The sequence below is a fragment of the Cyprinus carpio genome, chromosome A10 (assembly GCF_018340385.1).
Source record: "Cyprinus carpio isolate SPL01 chromosome A10, ASM1834038v1, whole genome shotgun sequence".
NCBI lineage: Eukaryota > Metazoa > Chordata > Actinopteri > Cypriniformes > Cyprinidae > Cyprinus > Cyprinus carpio.
In genome coordinates this window covers 8,986,452-9,007,277 of record NC_056581.1, presented here as the reverse complement: position 1 = coordinate 9,007,277, position 20,826 = coordinate 8,986,452, and the positions used below count along the sequence as shown (strand labels likewise).

General features: G+C 37.5%; 3 protein-coding genes across 5 annotated transcripts; 2 read left to right on the top strand and 1 right to left on the bottom strand.

The window, feature by feature from the left end:
- The first annotated feature begins 71 nt into the window (after window positions 1-71).
- Window positions 72-6,903, top strand: LOC109084173 (proline and serine-rich protein 1-like). 2 transcript variants are annotated; one of them, XM_042765047.1, is made up of 12 exons: window positions 72-606; window positions 742-807; window positions 893-961; window positions 1,053-1,147; window positions 1,242-1,335; window positions 1,447-1,557; window positions 1,659-1,742; window positions 1,851-1,929; window positions 2,123-2,215; window positions 3,004-4,393; window positions 5,570-5,717; window positions 5,881-6,903. In XM_042765047.1, the coding sequence occupies exons 1-12, from the start codon at window positions 562-564 to the stop codon at window positions 6,004-6,006; spliced, it is 2,400 nt and encodes a 799-aa protein (XP_042620981.1). In that variant the 5' UTR covers window positions 72-561; the 3' UTR covers window positions 6,007-6,903. The 2 variants fall into 2 exon arrangements, with proteins under 2 accessions (XP_042620981.1, XP_042620982.1); XM_042765048.1 differs by lacking the exon at window positions 2,123-2,215.
- A 2,073-nt stretch (window positions 6,904-8,976) lies between these two features.
- Window positions 8,977-14,750, top strand: LOC109084176 (stomatin-like). Its single transcript, XM_042765045.1, has 7 exons — window positions 8,977-9,123; window positions 11,217-11,320; window positions 11,796-11,868; window positions 12,139-12,221; window positions 13,836-14,039; window positions 14,138-14,272; window positions 14,382-14,750. Exons 1-7 carry the CDS (start codon window positions 9,075-9,077, stop codon window positions 14,568-14,570), a joined length of 837 nt encoding a protein of 278 aa, XP_042620979.1. The 5' UTR covers window positions 8,977-9,074; the 3' UTR covers window positions 14,571-14,750.
- Window positions 14,590-20,772, bottom strand: slc46a3 (solute carrier family 46 member 3). Of its 2 annotated transcripts, XM_019098870.2 has the most exons (7): window positions 20,012-20,772; window positions 19,670-19,910; window positions 17,890-18,549; window positions 16,791-17,037; window positions 16,613-16,696; window positions 16,228-16,384; window positions 14,590-15,082 (listed from the first exon to the last, which is right to left on the bottom strand). In XM_019098870.2, the coding sequence occupies exons 2-7, from the start codon at window positions 19,850-19,852 to the stop codon at window positions 14,983-14,985; spliced, it is 1,431 nt and encodes a 476-aa protein (XP_018954415.1). In that variant the 5' UTR covers window positions 19,853-19,910; window positions 20,012-20,772; the 3' UTR covers window positions 14,590-14,982. The 2 variants fall into 2 exon arrangements, with proteins under 2 accessions (XP_018954415.1, XP_042620978.1); XM_042765044.1 differs by lacking the exon at window positions 20,012-20,772 and having other exon boundaries at window positions 19,670-19,997.
- Between the last annotated feature and the right edge of the window lie 54 nt (window positions 20,773-20,826).

The following is a 20,826-nucleotide window of genomic DNA, read 5'->3' as shown; positions in this document are numbered from 1 at the left end:
ATTATTTAATAATAAATCAAATATGATGTCAACTCTCTCGAGGCGTATTTAGAAACAGACTCTTTCATGTCGGGGTCCTGACAAAGGAAGTCGCACACGAACTGCAGCCTTTAGCATCTCTGCTAAACCCCAACGAACAGCGACGAAATATCAAAATTATCAAAACTAGCGCGTGGACTATGACCTTCAATCACTTCGGCGAAATCAGTAATTGTGCAAACATGATAAAAGACTTGCATGTGTGTGAAGAATGGTGCATTTGAGGAGTGTGTGATTTAGCACTGGACCATTGTTGTTCCTCATGACATGCCAGCCTGAACTTAAAGAGACCGCCAGCCTTTTATAGTACCTGCTGAACCTTTCTGAAATTATTCTCGGTTCACTAAAAGGATAGACCATATGCACAAAGTTGATGAATTCTTACATTGATGCTGTGAATAAGTATAACAGGGTTAAGTTACTGCGGTGAGCTTCCCATCAGCAGGTGAATGAAGGGTCGTCAGTGAGATGCTGTAGGAGGAATTGGAAATCAAAACAGTGATCGGAACATCGGCAGAGAAGATGGACAAGAAATCATTTGATATCGTCTTGGACGAAATTAGAAAGGTGTTGAATTAGTTATGTTTACATATTTTTATTGCCTTATCTGGAAAGAGGCAGTTGTGGTCTGTTTGGGTGATTATGATTATTGAATATGCAAAGGAGAATAACATTAATACTGTCATTTTTGTTTGTTCTGAATGTGTTTTGACAGATCAACGTATCAAAGCTATAGAGCAGGTTCATGGGTATTTCTCCAGTGAACAGGTATGTTGATACAGTGACTGTAGAGAACCGTAATTCCACAGTACCTTACTGTACATCTGCTTACATGTAAAGCTTCCTTCCTCAGGTGATTGACATTTTAAAATACTTCTCCTGGGCAGAGCCACAGATAAAGGCAGTCAAAGCCTTGCAACATGTAAGAATTCTGCTTCTTATATATATATATATTTTTTTTTAAGTTGAGCTAAATGACTTCATTTAACTGCATCACATGTTTTTTCCTGCAGAAAATGGTTGCAATTCCAACAACAAAGGTTGCAAACATCCTTAATTGTTTCACATTCTCAAAGGACAGAATTATTGTACTGGAACTTATAGCTCTGTAAGTTACACACTACAGAAATTATGCACATCAGCAAATATCCAAACAAATTAAATATCATGCGGCAATGCAATATGTAACTTATACTTTACAGAAATATTTCTGATGCCCAAAATTTCCGTCCTGTGGATGATGCATTCCGTACTCACCTCGCTGAGAAGCGGTGTGCAAGAAGAATCCTAGAGCAGGTAAAACTTACAGGTTTAACTTACAGAATTTACAAACTGTACGTCATGGTCAAGTGTAGACTATACTGAATGAATGAAGATTTAAATGCAGTACATGTTTGTAATTGTTAAGTGTGTAAGGTGGGATGTAAAGCTCCAGTGGCTATGATTTCATCCTGTGGGATGATCCCAGGCAACCCTTACCCCAAAGGCAAACCCAGCCAGGTCACTGGAACATTCCCTGTAAGTTCCTTCATGTAATAAATCTATTAAATACATTTTAAATGCATATTGTTTAATTCAGCTCTTTAAAATTAATTGTGGCTTTTATTGGAACTTTAAAGAGAATTCCTGCCAAAAAGGATGGAGACGATGCAACCCTGGATGGAAAGGGTATTGCTGCACGCATCCTTGGACCAAGCAAACCAGTATGTTTTAATGGATATGTGTTATTGCCCAAACATATTTGTTCTTTAAATGCTTTTCATTAATGGCTAAGGATTTCTTATTACATCCATTTCTCTCTTTTTCCGTAATCACCATCAACGTACAATCCGCACAGACCTGTGCCGTACCCTATCCCACCTTGTAGGCCACATGCAACCATCGCTCCAAGTAAGACCCTTTTTTTTTTTTTTTAGATTAGAAAAAAAATGATCAAGAATAAATTGTATGGGGAATAATCTCCCTAATGTACAAAAAATAGTAGACCATGCATATGCCAGCAATATGTCTGTGTGCAATATGAAAGTTAATTTGGGGGACTGGATGTAGAATGTTCTTACCTTTTTCTCCGGATGCTGCCCAGGTGCGTACAACAATGCAGGTCTGGTGTCAGTGGGTGGGGTCATCACTGCCAGTGTGCCACCCCCACCCTACCGAGCCACTCCCAATTTGGCAGGTACAACGTGCAGTTGCTGTTGCTAGCGCTGTGTGCTGCCTTAACAGCTGTGACAGCAATGCTGTCTCTAGACCCTACCTCACCATGGCATGCTCTAAATCTGCCTGCAGCACCTATAGCATGCAGTTTGATCATGCTTAATAATCTCTCTGGGGTTTCTTTACTGATCTATCAGAACTAATATGGTAATTTCCATATGCCACGAATGCTTATAAAGAGCACAGATTCTAGAATGCGTATTGTACACTTGTCATGCTCACTAAACACTATTTCAGATTTTCCGGAATGCATTCATGAAAGTAATGTTCTGAAAAAAAAAAAGGTTTACTTTAAGGCACTTGCAACAGAAGTAAACTACACAGTTACAAGTTTGAGAGCACAAATGCGCAAAAATCACAGTTTCTTAAATCTTTGTGGTGAGGCTAATGTTTTAGACTTGATTGAGAAATATGCCTAAATTTAACATTAGTTAAATTTGACGAGTTCATTTTTTTTCTATTGAACCAAGAAAATTATTTGGTATATCCCTAATTCATTTTGTCTCAGGGGGGCACTATGTCATGTTGTATATTGTCAGTCCATGTTTACAGCAAGAATGCTTGCTCTGCTGCATTGTGCTTCTTATGGTGGAGCTAGTGGATTGGGAGATTTCCTGAATTCTCTCTTGCTTTCTAATGCGTCTTTCAAATCAAACACTAATAAACTTAGTCATGTGGTACCTTTGTCTTCATTTCATAGGACTTTCTTCCTTCTAATATTTAATTGTACTGATTGTTTCATATTTTCAGGTTACAGCCGACCTGCCGGGCAGCAAAATCCAACCTCCAACATCTCTGGCACACCTGCTATTTCTCCTCATAATTCCACCGCATCCACTCCTGCCACCTCCCAGCCTCAGCCTACCACACCAATCACTCCAGTTTTTCCTGGCATGGTCCCATCCCAGAACCCTGTTACCCCCTCCCCTACTCCTGCCCCCTCGCCCTCAGTTATCAAAGGGCCTCCTGTCCCAGCTGGCTCTCCCCAAATTGCTTCAAACTCCAGTGGCCACACCACGCCAGTTCCTTCTCCATTCGCTGGCATGCCCCCTTCTGGTCGAAACACCCCTTCAGTCATCAAAAGTCATACCCCATCTGGAACACCCTGTGGAACACCTGGGCCAAGTACAAGCATCCCTCCTTCTCCCTTCCACAGTGCTCCCCGCTCAGAAACACCTACTGGTGGACTGGCATCTACTCCCAGGGCAACTGATGATCCCTTGACAAAGAAGGGGTACCCACCCTCCTCAGATTCCCAGTCAGCACTTTTGCTCCCTGGCACTCCCTCTACCCAGTCACATTCAGTTATCCGTAGTTACACACCCTCAGGGATGTCCTCCCTCAATCCTGGACGCTCTACTCCCAGCATGCAAGGTGTTGGTGGATTACCAGTGGCGTCTAGTCCTAGTCCTAAACCCTCTCCTGGACTGACCTCTCAGACAGCCATGAGTAGCCCTGCTGGAGCTTTGTTTATTGACCAACATGCTAGCTCCATGGCCCGGCAAGGTGGAGGTAGTGGAAGCAACAGTCCTGTCCCTTCTGCTTTCAGAGGTCCCTCCCGCTCTAGCACTCCTTCTCTTAGCTCTCTAGTAATGCCAAACTCTGCTGTTCTTTCCCGACCCCTTGGCATGGCCCATGGTGCTGCCTCGCCACAGTCTTCTTTACCCAGCACTGCTGGTGTATCTGCACTACACAGTCTTTCATCTGCTCTGGGCTCTCAGTCTGGAAGCAGCCCTGCTCCACATTTTCCAGCAATGTCTCCTTTCCCTGGAGCCCAGTCCTCCATTTCCACCCCATCCACTCCTACTCCTCCAGTCTCATCCGTATATTCTGGCCTGGCTCACTCTAGTGCTCCCTCGCCCTCCCCATTTGGCCTGGGATTGACCACAGCTCCCTCCGTGTTCCCGGGTCTTCCTTCCGGCCCAAACCCTGCCTTCCCAGGTTTTGGAGGCTCAGGGCACACTGCAGCTGGTAGTCCGGTGCTGTCCTCCTTAATGGGGCTTCCAGGAGCCTCTTCCTCAGTAGCCACTGTTGCACCTCTCCAGGCCGCAGCAGGCCTCTGTTCCTCTTCTCCTGTGCTTCCTGGATTCGCCTCTGCATTCAGCTCTAACTTCAACCCCACCCTTGTTGGCCAGGCTGGGTAATTTGTTTTTTTCTTTTATTTAATTATGTTGCACAAATTTATAAAGTATTAGGTAGAGATGTTTGAATACCCTTCTAGGGTTGAAATTAGGGCAGTAATTAGGGTACCAAACCCTGCTCCTGGAAGACAGACTCCAGTTCCAACCCTGCTCCAATACATCTGCCTGTTATTTTTAAGTAATCCTAAACACCGCTTATTAGGACTTGATTAGCTGATTCAAGTGTGTTTAAAAAACACACCTGCCAGATGGTAGCACTCTAGGAGCAGGGATGGCTACCCCTGATTTAGGATTATTTGAAATAAGCAGAAAGTGCTAAACCAGGGGTGTCAAATCCTGTTCCTGGAAATCTACCTAACTGCATAGTTCAGTTCCTCTGTCTGTAATTATCAAGTGCTCCTGAAGATCTTTGCTGGAAGGTAGATCATTGGGGATGGGATTGAGCCCCTCTATGCTAAACTAATATGGATCATCTGCATTGTCAATCGTATGAAAAAATCAGTTCCAAAACCTAGTGAGCTGCCTACTTGCCAGCGGGCTTCTCTAAAATGTAAGAAGTATAATTATGTTTGATTATTTAAAGATGATTATGTATATATTTCATTCCACTACTTGTATTTTATGTGTATTTAAATATTGTACCGAAAGCTTAACAACATGGTAATGGGGAAATCTATTGAAATCAAAATGAGTATAAAGTAACTTTTGAGGTTCTGTCTCAGGATGCTGCCTTAGAATGCCAATATAATCCGTAGTTAGCAAGGCAGGTCACTGGGTTCTTGAACTGGATATGTCAAACACTTTCCAGTTGAAAAGTCCAAAGTATATATTTTCTATATTTTATTTTCTATGATATGTGTTCCTCAAAGATATGGTATAACTGTCAAACGTAAACCATAGCCACAAAAATATTTTTGGGTCATATGGCTGATTATCTAGAAGTTTAGATACCAATTCTATCAACAATATATAGAACATGTGAATTATTGCTGTCAAGAAGCGTTATTGTAGTGAGCACATATGTGTGATAGCTTTTCAGATAGCACGGTTGCCTTTGAATTTAGTTTAACAGATAATTGTCAACTACATAAGTGCAATCTATTTGTGTTAGTAAGATGATCATTAGAATTGTATTATTAATAGGCTTATGCAATGCTGCTTAATGTGTTACTTAGGCTAACTGGTAGTCTCCAGGCCCCTGGAGGTGCAGCTTTTCCAGGGTTGCTGTCTTTCCCCCCAGGGATGCCCAGCTTCTCCACGACAGCATCTCCTGCTGCCCTCTCTGGTCTTCACAACTCCGCCATGCAATCTGCTCTTTTGCAGGTATCTATATATTAATCAGAGGCTGTGGCTCTTTATTTGATCATTTTAAAGGGCTACTGGATATTATTACTATGCCTGCTATTATGATTACGAGCAATATTTTTAGAAGAATTTACTCTACTCTATGCAAATGTTATTGTATGTTTTGTGTGTGTGATTGCAGGCTCACTCTGCATCAGCGCTTGACAGTTACCCTCCCCAGCCAAATGGATTCACTAACTACCCTGCAGCCACAGGCTCGAGCTTCCCTTTGCAGCCAGGCCTGCATCCACAACTGGGCTGGCAGTAACTCATTGTGAGTTACAGAGGGCAGGCATATCGAAAACTATGTGACATTTTGAGTGAAGCGTGCATAAACAATGACGAACATTGTGGACTCTGGTGCTCTGCATGGAAAAAGGTGTCATAATTGTCATAACACAATCATGGGTAAAATTCAGAAACTAATGTGGAAGCTCTACTCTCCAATAATTTCCTTTAAAAGATACAAGTCTCAAATCAAGATGAGCTTGTGGTTTAGCGCACTGCATTAGTAGAAGATAATTTTGATTGACTTTTGAAGGCTGGACTGTATTTGAATGAGATTAATACTGTTCTTTAGTATTATTTTTTATATATTTTTTTGGTTTGTAGAAGTAATTAGGGCTTAACTCTGTTTAAGCATCATAATAAAAAAAAAAAAAAAGAATGCTAAAATTAATTTTAAATATACACCATTAGAGTAAATGTGAACAGTGCGGGTGTCTTAATTTTACTAAACTGTTTTTCCCTGTATCATGAAAGTAGTGCGTTAACTGACCTTTTCTTCAAATGTCTGTCAAATGCTGTACATGTAAATACCCTTTGAGAATGGGTAAGTTATGTGTTTGATCTTTGTACTGTAGCTGTTCTGTTTTTTTTTTTTATTACTATTATTTTCCTAAGTTACCTTGCAATCTTCTCTAAAGAAGTTGAGTTGTTTTGCAACTCCTAAGTGAATTTAGTGTTACATATTTTACACTCTTGTGCAATTTTGCTGATATTAAGGTCAGAACCATGAATTTTACATGTATACAATGTAGATCTCAGAGTCTACAGTACTCACATTTGTTTTCATTATATATATATTATAAAATATAATAAAGAATATGGTAGGTTTAGTCTAGTACATTCGAACAGCATCATGAAATAAAGTTCTTTTCTTAGATTTTCTTTGTTGTTTGTCATTATTCATAGCAGTAGATATGTCACTTTACCCTTCACCTGTTCAGGAATTTCCAGAATGACCACTAAACCCACAGCAACTTTTTAATTTGAGACACATGCAATGTAAGCAGACACTACAGACAAACCCAAACAAATTCAAAATGATTTGCTGCCGGAATTCCAATAATACCAGATTAAATATAAAAGATTATTGAAATTAGTGAATTGCAACTGGTTTTTTGAAGGCTGCTATTGCTTATGTATTTATTTACAGAAAAGTGATGTTAATTTACCACAGATAATGTATTGGAAAGAAGTTTGTAATGTATTTTCTGTTTTCCCCTTTTTTGATTGTTAGAGAAAACCTGGCATGGTTAACTGTTGAGGTCTTTGCTGGTGAGCCTTTTCAGAGAACTGTTATAAAAAAGATTATTTTTGACGTTGATTTACCCTGCTTATACTTTTGGTCACATCACATCATGAGACTCCTACCATTACTAGTTTCCACTTGACCCTTTGATCACTTACCTGGTGTTACGCAATACCACCTATGAGTTCCTGCATGTAAGCAATGGATGAAATTCCTCACTAGATATAGATAATACAAAATATGGATCACTATTAGCTATCCACACAGGTGAATATAGTAGGTAAGAGGTCTGTTTCCAAATCGTAACACTTTACAATAAGGTTCCATTTATTAAAAAAAAAAGTGAAAGTGACGTGACATTCAGCCAAGTATGGTGACCCATACTCAGAATTCGTGCTCTGCATTTAACCCATCCGAAGTGCACACACACAGAGCAGTGAACACATACACACACACTGTGGACACACTCCCAGAGCAGTGGGCAGCCATTTTATGCTGCGGCGCCCGGGGAGCAGTTGGGGGTTCGATGCCTTGCTCAAGGGCACCTAAGTCATGGTATTGAAGGTGGAGAGAGCGCTGTACATGCACTCCCCCCACCCACAATTCCTGCCGGCCTGAGACTCGAACTCACAACCCTTCAATTGGGAGTCCGACTCTCTAACCATTAGGCCATGACTTCCCACATGACCTAACTACATTAGTTAATATAATCTAACACTGAAAAATGTTTGTAAAGCATTTATTAATCTCAGTTAATATTCGTAACAAGTTTTACTAATACATTATTGAAATCCAAAGTTGTATCTGTTAATATTCTATTAATGGGCCTAAGCTGACATAACCTAACACTGAATGGTTGTACTTCTATTAATGTTTACAAAGATTAATATATACAGTAACAAATTTATTGCTTATTGTTAATGTTTAAGCATTAATTAACATTAACATTTATATAGTAAATATAGTTCTGCATTAATGTATAGATTAAATATATATATTAAAAAAAAACAAAATTTGTATTGTATTACTGATTTCCTTTTTTTGTTTGTTAGAGAAAACCTGGCAAAATGTCAATATTGAGGTCTTTGGTGGTGAACATTTTGAGAGAACTGGTATAAAATATTACAGATTATTTAGACATTGATTTACGCTGCTTTTGGTCACATGGTGGGAGTGAAATAACCACATTAATCTTTTCCACGTCATGAGTCACAAGACTCATCACTAGTTTCCACTTGACCTTTCAATCACTTATCTGCCGTTGTGCAATACTACCTATGAGTTCATGCATGTAAGCAATGGATGAAATTCCTCATTAGATAGAGGTAATACAAAATATTTATATAGTAAATATAGTTATAAAAGGATTAGAAATAGTAATAAAAACCATTTAGCCTCAAAAAATCCCATAGTTTAGCGGCAACATTTGATTTCTTTTGATAATCAAGCTTTACTGATATGCAAAGTTTACATAGCTACATTTTATTATACTGATCTACCTACCAGAGTGTTTCATAAATCACTGAAATGGTTTATTAGTTTTACTAAAAGCAGACACAGCGGATCTTTCAGAGAAATCACAATCATCATAACTGCTTCTTTAACAAACATCAGCCTCATATTGCACAGTGGATGGTATCATGAGACCATTAGGGTCTGTAAATGATCTTCTAATTGCATTGCAGACAAGGCCACACCCTTCATAGGAAGTGCTTTTGCAGTACAAATATATCTCTCAGTCACCCACAAAGCCAGTGCTGTCTTCTACACAGAATCTCGTGTAGCAACAAACCCACATAGAAATGGAGTCTGATATGGAGCGAGGAGCCCAGAGCAAGCAGAATCTAATCAGTAAGATGATCTCACCTTTTTTTCCTCTGTCCCTTTTGTCTATGAACATTGGACTTTAACAAGTAATGTACTAAGAATATAATATAGTAAATGTCTTAACTAAAACTACTACAGGAGTGTTGAGGTTGATTGAGGTGTCGATAGAGGTTGTATTCTTTAACTACCATCAGTTAGATTTGTCATTTGCATTAGTGTTTGGTTTCCAAAGCAGTCAATTTTTACACACCAATACACAATTGTACTTGCATGAGGAAAGAGGAACAATGAAATACGCAGTACATATATGAAGTCAAATATCTGTTTGTGTTATTTTTAGTATTCATAGTCAGAAATTGTTTAGATATAATCACCAGGGACAGACAAGAAATGTTTACTAAGCTTGAAGTTAATATGTGTCAAATTATCTAACAGTACAGTAACTGCAGGACTATTTAAAGGAACCTCAAAACAGCTAAAATGGTGAAAAAGAGATGGTGACCATCACAGAACACTATACCCATTTTTTTAAATGTATTTAATAATTTTGTACTAAAATCTTGACGTTGGATTCACAAAAAGATTCACAAAAGTCCATGCTGATTTCAATAATCACATCAGATTATAAATCAAATCATAACTTTATAAGTAAAATGTAGAAAATGTAAACACATGTTGCTCTTTCTCTTAAAAGATTAAGATAGAAAGGGCATGAACATAAAATATGGCCTTGGTTTAAAATTGCTGGGTGTAGTGTGTGTGTGTGGAAAAATTAGCATAGCCGTATATGTTAGGGGTTGAGGGCCAATTTTCACCACCCACCCGCTCATAAAGGACCACCCAGAGCTGATTTATGATGAAGAGGGTCTCCCTAATGACACGTTTATCTGGTTCATCCTGTCATTAAGGTATAAAGGGGTCATGTGATGCTTTTTTAAAGATCATTATTTTGTGTATTTGGTGTAACAGAATATGTTGACATGCTTTAATGTTCAAAACACATTATTTTTCAAATACTGTACATTATTGTAGGTCCTCTATGCCCCGCCTCTCTCAAAGGAGTTGTTTTCTACAAAGCCCCTCCTTCCGACAAGCGCAGTCTGCTCTGAATGGCCAACTGACCCAGTGCATTGTGATTGGCCGAACACCGCAAGCACTCGTTGGAAATGTAATGCCCCTTTCCATAATCGTGAGCTTCATCTTTCACAATAAATGTAAAGACAGTTAATAATGTCCTTAGTTTTACCATCAGTTCCAGCCCAAAAGAGGAACAGAGGTGATGAAGCTTGTATGTGTTTGCAGTACACAAGCCATGGATGGTTAAGACAGCTGACTCTCTTTCTATCACATGCGTGCACACACACGCGCGCGACGCTCAAAACTCTGCTTTTAAACATTCAATAGCAAATACTTAAACTAATAACAAAACATACTTACAGTAGCTGGTTCAGAAGCGCCAGATTGTCGTAGCAAAGTCAGAATTACCTCCTCTCCTAGGTTCACAAAATAATTATAAAATAATTTAATTACAGTAGCTGGTTCAGATAATCTAAAGATTCCTAAATGCATGTACTTTTGGAAGGCCAAATAAAGTGCTTTTGCCTACACACAGCATCTCCCTGACATGGCTGCTTCAACACTAACTGCGGTTACTGAAACCACGCCTTCTTTCTTTGCGTGTTCAGAAGCGCCAGATTGTCGTAGCAAAGTCAGAATTACCTCCTCTCCTAGGTTCACAAAACATTTGGGCGGCATTACACAAATATTTCAGAGTCTTAACTTTGATAAAGAATATCTCTTTGGTTTTGAGACTTTTGTCTTTGCAACTTAGCAATCTTGTAACACTCCAAAGAGGAAGGAAAACTTGAAATTGCATATGACCCCTTTAAACTAGGATGTGGGGAAAGTCCTTAAACTTCATGGTTCCGTTTTTCCACAAGACAATAGTATGTTTATTATATTTATTAGTATATCTTCCATGAGAAGCATCAAATCACATGCAGTATGCACTGAATAAAACATGTAATTAGCACTGTGTTCTTGAAAAATTTGACCTATTTATCTTCATGTTAGTCATGTGCTGTTTTTGAGAATGACACCGTTTTCTGTGGTTGCAGGTGAAAATGACGGGGGTCTGGGCTGCTGTGGGTGGATCCTTGTGATTATCTCTGCATTTTTCTCCATCTTGATATTTCCAATCAGCATTTTCATAAGCATTAAGGTATGAACCACAACAGGACAACAAAACATATTTTGTCCTGTTGAAAAATATGAATTACTATTCTTGGACCCATGTTATTTTAGTATAATTTTAGTAAATTTTATTACTATTTTGAATTCATTTTATTTTTATATTTTTCATTTTCATTTTTAAGTTTACCATACAGTTGTCATACAGACGACTGGTTTCGTATCGGTTTCATGACTCTCATAACACATCTGCCTTTCTTTTCAAATGATAAAATAAAATAAAATGAATTGCATTTATTAAAATTTAAACTCAAATCAATATTTTATGGTCATGTATTAATTTGACTATAGCTATTTATAATAATTAATTTTACAAAATATGATAACTAAATACTTCACTTAAGTCTTGCACTTTAACAGGAAGTTACATCAGGAATGTTTTACACCTGCAGTTGTTGTTCAAATGTTTTATAACCCACTTTATATGTTTGATTACTGTTTTTTAGATTGTGAAAGAGTATGAGCGTGCTGTCATATTTAGACTGGGGCGGATAACAGCCCGAAAAGCCAAAGGACCAGGTAAACATGAATGTTCAGTACTTGCAAGCTAAATAAATACTGAAGTAACACCAACTTTTGATTTATTAATATTTGCCATAGACGTTCCTCTGATCCACAGGTACCAAATGTTTAACAGCTGAGGAGATTAACACAACTTGTTCTTAAAACAATAATGTGACCTGCTAGCTCAACTCCTGTACATGGAGTTTAGTTCAAATAACTAATCGATGGTGTATGACACAGATCATATAATAACAAGTATAATTCAAAAATGTTACCTGTGTCTAGGAATCTTCTTCATCCTCCCCTGCACGGACTCTTTTGTCAAAGTGGATCTTCGAACCATCTCATTTAACATCCCTCCCCAGGAGGTAAACTAAAAATAAATACTCAATAAACGAGAAGTTAATATAGAGTAACTTACATTTAACAAACTATAATGCCAATTACTTTGTCTGTTTTTGCTCTGCCGGCGTGAATAATTCCAGCAAAGTAGTCAAAGCGTAATCAACTGCTCCTCATTTGAACAAATCACTTCCGTGAATGATTCAATGACTCGGTCATAAAGACAGTCTTGTTTCTGTCTTGAATGAGTAAGAGTTGTTGAAAGAAAAGTTTGAGTCTGAATTCGGAATAACACAATAAACAGTGCTCTTATTTGTGCCACGTATATATGAGAAAATAGAGCAGAATGCTAGTAGGGGAGCGCGGGGCACAGAGTAAAGCGGGTTAGTTGTAACACGTGGTTTGAATAGCCTATTTCCACACATGCTAGCATAACAAAATTTACAGTATTTATTAGTTACCATATTAACATTATATAGAAAAAAATGTGTGCCAAAATTCAAAAATCTTTTGAAGATATCGCTGAACATTTATTTTACCATAGTAAAATTAAAATTCTAGCTTAAGTAAATTTTTCATCTCAGTTTTTTTATTTATTCATGTTTAATGAGACAAATCTGCTTTTATTTTAATCTCCAATCTGTTATTTGTTATTTATTATTTCTTTTTTTTTTGTTTTGTTTTTATAAGATTAGACTAATCAGTTTTAAATTCCACTTGCGCAGATGGGGCAGGTTGTAACACTGCGTTATAATGTGCTATTCTACGACATTAGCGATGTAATTTACATAATTTCCTTTAATTAATTTTAATGAGAAACAGGTGAATAAAGACTGACAGTCAATGTTTAGTCAGTTTAATGTTTAGAAATTATTATACAAAGACCTGTAAAGCATTTTTTCTCATTTATGTGGGTCCTCCCAAGCATTGATGACGTGACGTGACATACAGCCAAGTATGGTGACCCATACTCAGAATCCGTGCTCTGTATTAACCCATCCAAAGTGCACACACACAGCAGTGAACACACACACACCGTGAACACACACCCGGAGCAGTGGGCAGCCATTTATGCTGCGGTGCCTGGGGAGCAGTTGGGGGTTTGGTGCCTTGCTCAAGGGCACCTCAGTGGTAATATTTTTATTAACAAAATATTTTAGTTTGTCATATATATTTTTTTCATTTGATCAGATAACATTTTAACCTGTCATATGGTCATGTTACAATGTGCCCCTCAGATGTTACAATGTACCCCACCTATGGGGCATGTTGTCACATTTCACTCCCATTTTTTGAGTGTAGAAAGAGACAATTTATGAAAGGACTTTGGGGTAGATAAAGAAAAACGTGTACACTGTAATTATGAAACAAAGCGACATATTTATACTAGACAAGTGTAAAATTACTGTGGATAAAAAATTCTATTCTGAACCCCGTGTGGATGTACACAAACTAAGAGAGTCAAAAAGTGTTACTTTGTGCCCCGCTCTCCCCTATGCTATTTTGGATAAGATTGTCAGTAAACTGTAGTCTGATGTTTAATATAAAATATGCATGAATTCATCCATTTAAGACTCGCAATTAGTATTTACTTATGGCATTTACTAAGTGGCCACATTTTCATTTTTGTTTGCATTTAGATCTTGACCAAAGACTCAGTGACAATTTCTGTGGATGGCGTTGTGTACTTCCGTGTAAATGACCCTGTTGCCTCAGTGGCAAATGTGACTGATGCAGATTACTCCACTCGCCTACTGGCCCAGACCACCTTGAGGAATGTCCTGGGCACCAAGAACCTGTCTGAGGTCCTTTCTGACCGAGAAGGCATCTCCCAAAGTATGCAGGTGAGTGTGATAATGACAGGTACAGTATAATGGTGTCACTTGAATTGTCTGATTCAAGTACCTGAAAGTTTGTTCTATAATTCTCCTCCCTGCTGCAGATGACTCTAGATGAGGCCACAGAATCATGGGGAATTAAGGTGGAGCGGGTGGAGATTAAAGATGTTAAACTTCCTCAGCAACTGCAGAGAGCAATGGCAGCCGAGGCGGAGGCGGCCCGTGAGGCCAGAGCGAAGGTGAGTATTACTGCCACACATTACTAATATATGCAAATGTAATTTACTGGTAATTTAATTTACAGTTTTGTGATGCCACACCCTAACAGAATGGTTTGTGATAAAACAGGTCATTGCAGCAGAAGGTGAGATGAATGCATCCAGGGCTCTGAAGGAGGCGTCTCTTGTGATCTCAGAGTCTCCATCCGCACTTCAGCTCAGATACCTCCAAACACTCAGCACCATCGCAGCTGAGAAGAACTCTACCGTCATCTTCCCTCTACCCATGGATATCATAAGCCACTTCATGAAGAAATGATCGCTGAATATTCCCAAAGTTTACACAAGTTTACAAATCATTTATTTAAAAAAATACAATATCAATATCATATTTTAGAACATATATCAACATGTAACAACTTTCAAATGGCAATTTTATATACAATGTATGCATGAAGTTAAATAAACTACAATAAAAACTGATTTTACATTTTTAAAACATTTTAAGTCATTTTCACCCATGTGAATGACAGTGTCTTTTAGCTGTTCTTCATCTAACCTTAAACAACGATTCATTCTGATCCCAAAAAGAAACCAAGAACATCTACACACATCAGAGTTCTTGGTTCCAGATTTTTAACCTCTCCTCCGTTCACACAAGTGTTTTCTAACGTTCCACTAGAGGACACTATTGTCCCAAAGAAGGAGGAAATGAGTTCCCAGTGTCCATGTTATGGTGGTAGTTCTAAGATTTCTGTGTGGTTTTCCATCATCTCTTCTGTCAGTATGATGGATTCCTCATACACATCCAGACGGAGACAAAGAATAACACTAAGGGGAAAGCATGTGTCAATTTGTTACATTTGAAATTTCATCTGTGAGAAAATTTTAAATAACAATTAAACATAAAAGTAATAGCAACATTGGATTATTAACACTTAGTTCACTTAAAATTAACATTTGAATTGCATTCAGTTACTACTACAGAAAGCTTGATATGTAGTGCACAGGTCATGTGGACTACTTTTTTGGTGTTTTTAGTGGCAAGTAACTAGATTCATCCCAGTGACTAGAATCTTCTGAACCTAATTACCAAAAGTATTAGGAAGTGTTCACTGATTTGTTCAGTGAGTAGTGTTGATTGAATTACTCTAAAAGAGTCATTACTAATCTTCAACAGTGATATTAGATTACTGTACTAATTAGGCCTACTCTCTCTAAAATGTGTTGCATTACTAATTACTAAATACTTTCTTAACTGAGACCAGCTGAACAATACAGGGATATATATGAAACTGCTCTTTAAATTCTTTCAAATAAATAATATAAAATTAAATAAGTTATTCTGAAACTGATCAAAGTAGATGTAAAATTTTGATGTTATATTGTATTGATGTTATATTGTATTATACAGAATTCTTCTATAGTCTATACAATATTTAATGCAATTACATCAGAAGTAACCATAATTTAATTAAGGAAAAACTGAGAGTAATCCCTTACTTTTACTAATTCAAGGGAAAAATTAATGTTTTTTGTTTTTGTTGTGTATGTGTTATTAATGTGCTATGATTTTACACAATCTGTTCAACCAATGAAATGCTCCTCCACAGTCCTTACTCGAAAGCTATTGGCTTGTCAGTCTTTGAATAAATCAGTCACTTTTCAAAAGGGAGCAACTTCAATGAAAGAAAAAATAATGTGGAAGTAAAGGAAACTGATACTTTTAAATAGAAAACAACACTTTTTATACACTTTAAGTGAATTGCCATTATATAGCAGGAGCTGTGTATTAATTCTTCAGATTTCTACATTTATGTTCTACAGACAAAAACAACATCATGTGAATTTTGGATGACATGACTGAATCACAGAATTGACGATTTTGTGTAAACTTTTTCTTTAATAAAACCAGATGCTTTCACAAGTATAATGGTTGCAGTTTAGGAATATAGGCCTAGGTGTGGGCTACTTACCAGATCAGGACGGCTGGTATGAGAGTAAGGCCTGCAGCCAGCAGGAAACTAAACCCGGAGAACCAGGAGAGTGTAGCTGCATAGATGCTGCTGAACATTGTAAATGAGACACCAACACTCAGCATCTCCACAAAGGCCACACACGCAAACATGGCACCTGTACACAAACACACAGACACAAGATACAACCTTACAGCCATCAATAATTCAGAATTCAAGTGAATTGGGAATGTTCTATTTTTTGGAAATGCCTGGATTTGTTTGCTGGGAATGAACGAAAAACTGTAACAAATAAAATAAAAATTTAAGTTGATCTATTATTTTATGTTATATTGTATTAAATAAAATAAAAATTTAAGTTGATCTATTCTACTGTGATTCTTACCTTGCTCAGATCCAGACACTATTTTGGACATCATGGATCGTAAGACAGGAGTTGGCATGATGGACAGCAGCAAAGGCAACCTCACTGCAATGAATAAAACATACACAATTGTTCCACCTGAAAACAGACCATCCAGCCGCCCATTAGAAACTCCATAAATGCCCAAACTCAGTCTTACCCAGGAACATGAGCAGGGTAGTCTTCGCAAACGCTGCCATGATGAGGCCAGCTGCCACAGACGTCAGCCCAAGTAAGATGATGTAGGCGTCAGGCAGATAGCGGGACAGCAGTGCCACACCGGCGAAACTCACCAGATAGATGGCAGTGGACAGACCCGAGCCATAACCCACAAACACCTCACTCCAACACAGAGGAGTGTTCAGCTCATACAAGATGAAGATGGACATGCCACCCTGCAGGGCTACCTGTGAGGGACACAATAATGATAATCATAATCATCATCTATAGTAACTTTTATTTTTGTAAATACACCAACATTCAAAAGTTTATGATCGGTAAGATTTTTTTAAATGAAATTTTTAAATAATCTTATGCTCACCATGAGTCTTGATAAAACAAACAAACAAAAAACAACAACGTAAAAACAGTTATATTGTGATTATTGTGATATTATCACAATTTAAAATAAATGTTTTTTTTTTTTAGATCTTTAAATATGTTAAATTTTCAGCATCAGTCTTCAATGTCACATGGTCCTTCAGAAATCATTCTAATATGCTGATCTGCTGCTCAAGAAACATTTATTATCAATATTGAAAACAGTTGGTCTGCTAAATATTTTTTTTTTGTGGAAACCATGATAATTTTTTTTTCCAGGATTCTTTGAAGAACAGAAACTTCAAAAGAGCTGTGCTTAATTGAAGTAGAAATATTTTGAAACATTATAAATGTGTTTACTTTACTGCTCTCTATATCTGAATAAATACATATAAAAACATAAAAAAAAATACTGACCCCAAACTTCTAAATGGTAGTGTATCTTTACAAATATACTACTTATTTTAAGCCTTATAAACTTATTCTGATTTATTTTTATATACTAAATTTTACATATTTTTCAGTGTATTTATCCATTCATATTTTTAATTGGCTTCTGTTGTATCAACTTAAGAAGGCTTATAATATAACCTGTTAATATAACTTGTTTGGAAGCATCCATTTCTTAAATTTGCATTTCCGTTTGATGCCACTAGAAGCACTTCACTGTGACTTCTGATGTACCACAAACAGATGGAGCTTATTATTATCATAATCACCCTGAAAAAGGCAAAAGCAGCCAGCATGAGCAACAGCACAATGTTCCTTCTCCGTTTCGAGGCCGCAAAGAGCAGGTAGACGCCCTGCAGACGGACAGTAAGAGCTTGAGACTGGCTCAGTCGAGGGGCTTCAGAAGCTGAGTGACTGGACGAAGACAGACTGGGATTTGAAAGAACCAGGGACTCCTTCAAGACCACCAGCACATAGAAGAGGTTTATCAGATGCAGAAAGACCGCGGTGAGGAAGGGCCATGTGAAGCCAGCCACTTTGATATAGAATCCAGTGCACAGAGAAGCTAAGCCAGACAAAACCCCTAAAATCATGTCCAGCCGAGCCATCCGGACAGTCTTCTGTCCTTCCAGATCTTCTCCGCAGAGGTCGGCCACATAGGCGAAACATCCGCCGATCAGAGTGGTGGGGCCGCCCATCAGGCCCGATAGGAAGGAGGCAGCTAACAGGTAAGTGAGACTGAAGGAGAATCTACTGACCAAAACATAGCAGAGGGCGAACAGAGTGTCGCCCACCAGAGGAGGAACGATGGCAACTTTACGCCCGCAGTAGTCACTGTATGAGACCAGGAACAATGCAGAAATAAGACTGGGAATGAGGAAGCACAGTTCACTCTTGAGGAGGAAAATTGACGTCTCCTTCTGCACTGCCTGAGAGAGGAGAAAACAAACTTTCAGATCAAATGTAAAAATCAGCCAGAACATAAAACAATGTTTAACAGTTCTTATGTATGCCTGTAAAGCTTAGTTAACTGAGTCTAGGGAGAAGTAGAGAGTGAAAGAGAACATGAAACAGGATACTGGTAATTTAAATATATATTAAATGACAGGCACCTCCACGGTAAGAGCTTGTGAATTGAAAAGGAATTTTCTTACACACACAAGGACTACAAACACAAACGAGTACTAAAACATGAGCTCAACTTAAGCAAATATAACCGGTTCTCCAGAACACTTTTATTGAAATATGAGCATCATCAATGTAAACTTTACATAGTTAACAAAGCAAACAGTTTAGTCTCTGCACGCCCTCATTCTGTTTCAACTTTTTAATATGTCTTTCTCTGAGCTGTTTAATTTGCTGGCATTTAAATTTAAATGTTACAAAAGTAATTTCAGTAGTATTTATACTGTTATAATTTTTATTAATATTTTGAATTTGCTTTTATTTTTATTATTCTAGTTTTATTACTACTATTTAAGACTATTTTTTATTTCAGTTTTAGTTTTTACTGTTTTCCAGTTTTAGTCCAATAATGTTAATGCTTCAGCATAAGCTTATTTCAGTTACTTGCCTAGGCATTTTATTTAATTAGATTGTTTCAAAAATGTTTTTAATAGTTTTAGTTTTAAAGATAATGTCCAGACGTTTTATTTCCCCTGTATGATCAATTTAGGGGAAATTAATTTTTCGGGTGTCTTTTTTTTAGGAACTTAAAAATAATATTCAGTTCAGTTGGTATATATTAAATCAATTTGTAAATAAAACCAAACAAAAACAAAGAATTACTGTCCTTGACAGCTGTCTTCGTCATAACAGAGAACAATCTCCAAATAGGTTATTATTCATCAGAAACAATCCAATTCTTTTTAATTTTTATACATTTTAAAGTTATAGATTCATAGTTAAAGGTGGCTAATTTGTTGTGTTACTTAGCTGTCACAACCCATCGCACAGATCTACAAAACATGTGATAAATGGCTTCACATAGAAACAGAAGATTTTAATGAGTCAGAGGTGGCCATGACTGAAGCAGCTGAAGGCTCTGACCTGGTGAATGGTGACATAGCTGTGGTTGTTTGAGCAGTGAGACAGACTCTCAGCAGGGTAGGTCGTGCCACTCAGCTCAAACCACAGCCTACGGTACACATACTGCTGCAGCAGCGGGTAGATCATAAACATGGCAAACGCATACAGGCCAACTGCCGGCTCTATCAGAAGCACACGGCCCATCCCACTTCCTGCTCTACTCCGGCAAAAATACCAGGAGAGATGCTTGAGAAAACAACCACTAAACCAATGGAAATCAAAAATAAACAGTAAGAGAGGAATCTAATCATTTATTATGAATACATAATCAAAGTCTCTTTAGATGGATTTGGTGATTCTTACCTGCAAGTTATGATATGAGAAATCGTTCCATATTTATAGCATTTCTTTTTCCTTCTTCAAATCCACTCAAAAAGTCACAGGGCACGGTGAACAGAAAGATCTGTTCATCTGATCTGATTATTCATTTGGGACTTCAGAGCCTGGAAGACAGAGACTTTCACTCCTCACGTTTGTTTGTCAAGACTACAAATCCTCAAAGGAACACACACCCTCAGAAGAAAACGTATGTGTGTTTGTGTAGCAGAAAGAAGGAAGAAGCGGAAAGGAGTAAGGAGGAGAGTTGGAATAAGTACAAGAGGTGGAAAATGTATTTGAACAATTAGAATGAATGTCACTGCATTTGATAAAATACCAAACCAGTCGCATTTATTTTAAAGAAATACAGCAAGTGAATTGAAATAATAGAAGAATTCTGTTCTTCAAAAACTTTGGCTAACATTCTGACAAGGTTCTTTCTTCCAGTAATGTAACTTGAATGTTCATTCATAGTTATCTGCTCTTAAATAATGTTCTCAAAACAGTAGTACTAAAACATCCATTATACATTATTGATGGAATGTTTTTTATTCATTCATCTAATGTACTACTTACTAGTTACTGCTTACTGGTTCCGAGAACATTCACAAGTAACATTCTCATAATGCTTGCGATGATGAAATGCATAATTAATCTCTTCTCTAATGTTCACATAATAAAAAAATTAAAATAAAAAAAAAATTAAAAATACATATGTTTTGAACGTTCAAAGAACATTCATAAAATAACATAATGCGAATGTTAAAGCATACTTAGAACATATTTTTGTTAGCTGGGCT

What these genes read in the sequence shown, in the direction of transcription:
- LOC109084176 (XM_042765045.1), top strand. Translation starts at nt 9,075, where the DNA reads ATGGAGTCTGATATGGAGCGAGGAGCCCAGAGCAAGCAGAATCTAATC. An exon ending in GAGCAAGCAGAATCTAATCA is followed by an intron (nt 9,124 to 11,216) that starts GTAAGATGATCT and finishes CTGTGGTTGCAG; the next exon opens with GTGAAAATGACGGGGGTCTG. An exon ending in TTAACATCCCTCCCCAGGAG is followed by an intron (nt 12,222 to 13,835) that starts GTAAACTAAAAA and finishes GTTTGCATTTAG; the next exon opens with ATCTTGACCAAAGACTCAGT.
- LOC109084173 (XM_042765047.1), top strand. Translation starts at nt 562, where the DNA reads ATGGACAAGAAATCATTTGATATCGTCTTGGACGAAATTAGAAAG. An exon ending in AGGTCACTGGAACATTCCCT is followed by an intron (nt 1,558 to 1,658) that starts GTAAGTTCCTTC and finishes GGAACTTTAAAG; the next exon opens with AGAATTCCTGCCAAAAAGGA. An exon ending in TCCTTGGACCAAGCAAACCA is followed by an intron (nt 1,743 to 1,850) that starts GTATGTTTTAAT and finishes CTTTTTCCGTAA; the next exon opens with TCACCATCAACGTACAATCC.
- slc46a3 (XM_019098870.2), bottom strand. Translation starts at nt 19,852, where the DNA reads ATGGGCCGTGTGCTTCTGATAGAGCCGGCAGTTGGCCTGTATGCGTTT. An exon ending in CTGCTTTTGCCTTTTTCAGG is followed by an intron (nt 17,038 to 17,889) that starts GTGATTATGATA and finishes TGTCCCTCACAG; the next exon opens with GTAGCCCTGCAGGGTGGCAT. An exon ending in TACCCTGCTCATGTTCCTGG is followed by an intron (nt 16,697 to 16,790) that starts GTAAGACTGAGT and finishes TATTCATTGCAG; the next exon opens with TGAGGTTGCCTTTGCTGCTG.